General features: G+C 35.2%; 1 protein-coding gene across 1 annotated transcript in view; it reads left to right on the top strand.

Annotated features, from left to right (window-relative positions):
- The window catches only part of LOC108671504, a 10,332-nt gene extending 2,945 nt beyond the window's left edge, over positions 1–7,387 (top strand). The window contains exons 5-10 of the mRNA XM_018159057.2: positions 342–470; positions 2,431–2,615; positions 2,722–2,941; positions 4,264–4,400; positions 5,385–5,562; positions 6,821–7,387. Coding sequence (XP_018014546.1) covers positions 342–470; positions 2,431–2,615; positions 2,722–2,941; positions 4,264–4,400; positions 5,385–5,562; positions 6,821–6,982 — 1,011 coding nt within the window. The 3' untranslated portion in view covers positions 6,983–7,387. The remainder of the gene's footprint in view (positions 1–341; positions 471–2,430; positions 2,616–2,721; positions 2,942–4,263; positions 4,401–5,384; positions 5,563–6,820) is intronic.
- Positions 7,388–7,395: the final 8 nt, after the last annotated feature.

Genomic DNA, 7,395 nt, shown 5'->3' with positions numbered 1-7,395 from the left:
CTGTTCAACAAGTACTGATGAGACACTGTTTAACAAACAGTGACGAGACACTGTTCAACAAGTACTGATGAGACACTGTTTAACAAACATTGACGAGACACTGTTCAACAAGTACTGACGAGACACTGTTTAACAAACATTGACGTGGCTCAATCCCATGAACAGTGGAGCGAAAATTTACATTATTCCTATCTTGACATTTGACGGCTAAACAATTGGTCCAAAATTATTAAGAGCCTATAGTTTGTAATTTTTAGAAAAACCTTTCTTCACCGTTCTGTTCCTAACGAATATTAGTTTATAGTAACAGTATTTTATTATATTTTAATCTCAATCCTCAGGCAACACTTACACCAGATCAGTTTTTTGCTGATCTGAGAGCTTCGCTGATGCTGCGCCAGACGCGACCTACCGTCGTCACCCAGAGGAGGGTGGCTCTGCCCAGCCGCAGCGTCCCTTCGACTGTGCGGGTGAAGGAAAATAAATGTATTTTGTTTTTAAATCCACACATAGGTATACATGATACCCTATATGAAGGAGCTTACAGTTGATTTTTTATTATTTTAAAAATTATTGTAGAAAATAATTTGTGTTTAAAAATTACTTTTTAAAGACAACACTTCTGAAGAATTCAGTTTCTGCGATGTTACACATGTACAAAGAATTTCTAATTTTATTATCAAATATTAAAAAAAGTAATTTATAAATTTTATTTTTAAAATTTAAAAAACAAATACAATTTTCAAAATTATTTATTCTGTCAATTGAATCATGTGAATCATGTGTGTCAATTGAATCAAGTGTGCGAAATTTCAGATCGATTGGACAGGTGGTAGTGTGTTAAATAGCGATTATAAGATATGTACGTAGCAGACAAAATTATTTTTTTCAAATTTTTTAATACTAAAAAATTTTTTTTTTAATTTTCAAAAATTATTTATTCTGTCAATTGATACATGCATTGTCTCCAACTTTACATAAGTGTGCCAAGTTTCAGATCGATTGGAGAGGTAAAAGTGTGTTAAATAGAGATTATAAGATTTGTAGCAGACAGACAACAAGAAGTGAAGTTAAAGAGAAGTGGTGTAAGGTATTTTGTAGGTAGTACATCGTCGAATCACCTATAGAAAGGCCATGAATGTTCAGATTGATGGATTTGTAAATCCACGCTATTGTATGCAAAATCCTATTTAGTATTTGATGGCAAAATAAGCTTGTTTAAACAAGGGTGGATAATGACCGGAGAATTGTTTGATTTAAATTTTCAGGGTGGAACAATATTCTGCAGTTGACGTTAGTTGTTTAAAATGCAGCTTTAAGGAAGTAATTTTTATTTATAAACGACGTTTCGAATGCAACAACATACATTTTCAAGTTATAGGAAGCATTGAATACAGGAATTTTGGTGGAAATAAGCACATGATGCACAGAACTACGATACAACACAAAAATTTGGAATCGTGAAGATAACTTTGAAACAATCTCAAAGTTCAGAAAATGCTAAAGTAGATCTTCTGTTTTAGATTTTAGATCTTCTGTGAACAAGTCACGAAAAGTAAGTATCGGCGACAGGCCACATCAGGCCTAATCTTCAGCGCCGACATCATGTTAAATTAAGTTCCTTATTTCAGTCACAAAATAAATGTTACAACAATTGACTGGTCACTAACCTAGCACAGGATTAATAGAACGTACAAGTAAAAAAAATATACCACGAAATGAGCATCCCGTCATACGTGTATCATGTACTCATTTCCACCAAAAATTATGTATTCAATGCTTCCTATAACTTGAAATTAAATGTTGTTGCATCAAAATGTCCTTAATAAATTAAAATTACTTCCTTAAAACTGCATTTTGATCAACCAACGTCATCTGAAGAATATTGTTCGACCTTGAAAAATTAAATCAATGAATTATCGGGTCATTAATCACCCCTGTTTAAAAATTCTTATTTATGAAGGACTTTATACAGTAGATTTTTTTATTAATAAATTGTAGTACATACGTTTTTAAATTCACATATATATATACAAGTATGCAAGATACTTGTTTATTCAGGAATTTACTGAAGATTTTTTGTATCAAGGAAATTACAGTACTTACGTTTTTAAATCCACGTAAAAGTATGCAATAAATTTTGTATAAAGTAGTTTACAGTGTTTTTTTATGAAGGTGTTGCAGTACATAAATTTTAAAACCACAAGATGGTATGCAAGAGAAATCTTTATGAATTATTTTACCGTAGATTTTTTATTAAGCAACTATACATTAGAAAATTATAATATTTGTTGGTAGTATAACGTGGGGTCGTCTCTAGAAAGGCGGTATTGTTCAGATTGATATGTTTTTAAATTACATAAATGTATGTAAGATACTTGGGTTTTCTAATGATAATAACAGGGTAAAATAATATTATTTTGTTTACAGTACACCGTGGCGTCGCCTCTTGAAAGGCCCGGAGTGTTCAGATCCCTGGGGGCCTCTGTAGCTTCCCCTAAGCCAGTTGTCAAAACCCAAACTTCAAGATTAGTCAAGGAGATTCCGAAAAACGTCGAATTTTTCTGCCCAATATGCCGAGCAAAAATCAACACAAACAATGTTCAGACAAACAGGTGAAGCTTTTGAACATTCATTTTGCCGTTGTTATGTGGGTGAAATTAATTAAGTAAGCCTTCGAATTCTATCGATATAAATTACAAATTTGTATTTGGTTTGCAGGTACATAATTGCTCATTTGGAAGACCTGGAAAGGCTGAAAAATGCCAAACCACAAATTCCAGCGGAACTAAAGCCAGAACCACCTGCTGTTTTCCCTCGCCAAGTTAGGACTTCAAATATACAAAAAATTGATGCGATAAAAAGCGACTGGTGTGAAGAGTGTCACGCTCTCGCCACCGTCAATAAATGCACCAACCATGAACGAATTCCACTAGCAGAGGTTAGTATAAAACTCTTATAGCTTTAATTTTGAGCGGAGTTAGAGTGGAAGAATATTCCCTTTCACGGGTAAGTTACTATATATGATCACTTGAAATCGCGTCACAAAAAGCCTCACCAAGGCTTCCTGTTTGTTTTTAAGGCATCCTTATAACGCCTCAGTCAATCACTAATTATCTGAATTATCTGACCATCATTCTATCTATGGCATCACCAGCTGCAAAGTCCACAAATTGAAATATGAGCATTTGAATAAAGGTTTTGACTCGGACAATGGAATTGACGCTCTTTCAGCATTTTCTTCAAAATTTGGAAGTATCAATATATATATTTATTTATTTTGGCAACTTGATTAAATTTAATTAAATTAAATTTGTATGTTTCTAATTTTTCATTTGCATAAACTGAATTTTAATTATAAAGAAAAATTTTGTGTACTGATCGCATTTATTGAATTCTTCAAGTGATATTTAGATTTAAACCTTCAATAGGCAAAATTTGCAAAAATACATATAAATAAATATATTGTATAATACTTCTTACTTTCTTGAAATGGTTTCTGAAATTTTAATTTCTGGATATTTCAATGCTTGCCCGCTAAAGGGTTAAGTAATCATGCATTCCACCGATTTTAATCACAGCAGAATTTTCACAGCTTGTTGCGGATCTCGAATACGAAACTCACTTCAACAATTCCACTGTGTCTCGACCACAACTTTTCTCAATTAGCTGCCGGGATCGAACCCACAACTCACTGCTAAAATTTTGTTGCTCTGAACATTTAACCACTGGGCCACCCTGCCGAAAATTTATTTCGTTTATTAACAGAGACTCTCTTATATCTTTCAATTGTTTATTCTCTAACCATGTTACTCTTATAGCTTTCATTTGTTTGTTCGCTTACCTCGTAACTCTTATAGTTCTCATTTGTTCGTTCTCCAACCACGTGGCTTCTATAGCTTTCATTTGCTCGTTCTTTAATTAACCATGTTCAAGTGATGGCTTACTAGTGCAATATAAAGATTTCTCTCATTGCATTATGACTAGACATATTTAGAAGGCCTTTATCTGACTACCCTACAGCAACGTATGAACTTCGAATAACGGTGAAAATCCACCAAATGGTGTTTAATACAGATTATAATCGTCTATTAATTCTGCCTGTACTCAAATAAATCAGAATTAATGCAAAGGATTGCTATGATTTTATGAACGGATAACCTTTCATCAGAATGAAACTTTTTTTTTACAGCAACAAATGCATTTTCATTCGTTACTTTAATGTGCAGTAGTTTAAATTAAACAAGATCAACGTTCTTTCAGTGGAACGAAAGTCAATCAGTGAAGCTGCGCGAGCGGACCTTACAGATGGAGAAGAAGGCCGACATGCAGAAAGAGAACTTGCTGGTGCTGGAGGGAGAACTGCGCACTATCTTGGCCACCACTGGAACCTTGCTCAGGTTACTCTATAGCAGGGGCCATATATACTTTCAATAAAATTAGAAGTTTGTATAGGCCCGTCAGCCAATCTGTCCGTCAGTGAACAAGCTGCTCAAACTAAACCTACCAATCACAGACTAGCGAGCAGCCGCTACGTGTACTTGAGCGACTTTTGATAGTACGGCGCTTTGGTTCAACTGCACATAGCTTCCTAAGTAAACTTACCGTCATATTTTTCGTCCGTAATAGGCTGTCTGATTGCTTGAAAAGCCGTAAGTTATTCGCTGTCGGAGTTAAGAACATTTTATAAGAAATTTTTTTATAAGACATCACCGAAGCGACATCGAGAGAATGAAAACTGGTAAAAAGATGTTCGGGTTTCCTACCCCTACCCACTTCCCGTCCGGGTGTGATGGTGTTGAACAGCAACAAAAAGATATGATTACTACTTACGTTGTGATGTCAATATATAAACATCAAATAAAATTTAGAAGAAAAATTAAATGAAAATTCAACTTCTTATGTGGAATATTTTTCTGGGTCATTGTGAATATATAATATAAATGTTCATAATATATTTATCAGCAAAAAATATTATTATTCATTATTTTCTGGCATATTTATTACATATGATACATATTTTATATAGCATGAACCTAAGTTGACATGACAAAGAACAAATAAACTATGTGTACAAAAGTGTCACACCTCCTTGTGAAAAACTTGAGGCAGATATGTGCTGAAGGTGGCATACACCACCAAGTTTTTTGCTATATTTCGCTCATATTTTCAATTAAATGCTTCCGACACTGTTTTTTGATAGATATTCTTTAATTTGGTTGTACAAACTTCATTTTTTGATAATGTTTTCAAAAACTGAAACCTTCGTAATACCTCGTCCCACTATTTATAAAGACATGTAATATAATTAGGTACAATTGAGTAGAAGTAGCTTTATAAGTGAAATGAACTATACAATAATATAACATGTAGTGTAACTTCAGTAAGGTTGAGTCGCAGCGGAAGGAGTGGAGCCGCATCAAAGTTCTCCTGCAGCAGCTCAAGAGCGACTGCGACCCAACGGCGCTCAAGACCCCCGGCAAGCCTCCCATCGGCATGTTACCGGAGACCGACGCAACCGTCCGGGCCAGGAGGGAAACTGCCTTGAAAATTCAAGAGCTTGTGAGTAAATAATAGTCAGCTTTACTATTCAATCACAGTATCATATAATATGTGATACTATTATGAGAAGACTTCAGCATGCTAAAACCCCTTTACCGTACTCAGAAAATGTTTCGGAACACAGCAGTAGAAGTAGTTCGTGTTCTGTCATGGTTGAAATATTATAGGTTGACCCACGAGGATTCACGTCTTTCAGTGCAGGCTTCTTGTTACGTCACTGAGATCGAGAAACGTAAACAATCCCGCCATTCCCATGACGGATTGGTTGACTCATGGTTGAACTATATAAGGTTGACTCACGAGAATTTCCGTCTTTCAGTTCAGCTTTCTTGTTACGTCACGTAGATCGAGAAACATAAAAAATCCCGTCATTTTCACGACTGATTGGTTGAATGGGTTGATCGCATTTCGGTGATTGGTTGACGCCCGTGACGTCACTGAGATCAGTGACGTCACAGGCGAAAAACAAACTAGTAGAAACTACATCCGCAAAAACGAGCATCTCGTGGGTCAACCTCATACTAGTTCAACCATGGGTTGACTGGTTTGATCGTATTTCGGTGATTGGTTAATGCCCGTGACGTTACTGAGATCAGTGACGTCACAGGTGAATAACAAACTAGTAGAAACTACATCCGCAAAAATGAGCTTCTCATGGGTAAATTTATATCAGTTCAACCATGGTGTTCTGCATTCAGTTCAGTCTAGAACTCATTGCAAGTGCCCGGAAAAGTGAAGTCCCGGCTGATTTTCCTCAGTAACTAAAGCGACGGCAGGCTGAGCCTGACTGACTTCCTATTTACCACTGTCCTATATTGTGGTTTCATCTAAACCCGTAATTATTAACACAGAACAAAGGTTTCATGCTTCACTTACAAAGACGGGTTTAAGCGATTTGATAGAATTTTTACGCTGTATTTTTTTTACAAATTTGTCAAAGCGATGGAAAGTATTATCTACATAGAAATTTACATATTTATATCGTATAGTAACATTCCACAGGGAATTCACGAAAATATGCATCGTGGTTATTCGGGGGCTTATCCAAGATACTTATCGTGTCGCGATCTTAAATGAACCTGAAATTGTATTCGTGGTGAAAGAATGATTGCATTCTCTCTCAATTGTAAAATAGAATAAGTCCTTAATCTGTTCATTAAGTTGGCTGGTAAGTTTCCAGACGAAGTTGCTGTTCATAAAGTTGACTGGTAAGTTTCTAGACGAAGTTGCCGTTCATAAAGTTGACATAATTTTTCAGACGAAGTTACTGTACGTGATAAAGGACGAGTCAGCCAAGATGGAGAATGACGGGGTGGTGGACGGCGACTGCATTGTCTGGCAGGGCGACAACAAACTCTACATGAAGAACGGCAATAAAACCTTCAGTATAGTCAGAGAAGATGCCGATTATGTTTCGTGAGAATACTTAGTAATTATTTTACTTATTAGTTCATTGCAATGAAATTGATTCTGCACAACCTCTGAAAGAGATTTCTATTATTGTTAGAATTGACAAAACTTGTTTACGTATAATGAGTTATTGTTATGTTTTCGGATATAATTTGAGTTGTTTACGCTAGTTTGCAATAGAATTATGAAATTAATTATTTATACATGAATAGGCGTGTCAGTTCCAAATTAAGTAAGAGGTCGAGCGATAAAACATGTGCACGGTAATTCATTAAATAATTTCTTCATAAAGTAACATTAAAATTGCTTCTTGCCGTATTTTCTTCGTGGGATTACTCCGTAACTCCAATTTTGTTGCAGATGCCCATATCCTTCGGATAAATCTGTATATTAAAAATACGTGATATTAAAAGCCTAAAACAT

Source organism: Hyalella azteca, unplaced genomic scaffold (genome assembly GCF_000764305.2).
Source record: "Hyalella azteca isolate HAZT.00-mixed unplaced genomic scaffold, Hazt_2.0.2 contig17350, whole genome shotgun sequence".
Taxonomy (NCBI): domain Eukaryota; kingdom Metazoa; phylum Arthropoda; class Malacostraca; order Amphipoda; family Hyalellidae; genus Hyalella; species Hyalella azteca.
This window is presented reverse-complemented; position numbering and strand designations above follow the sequence as displayed.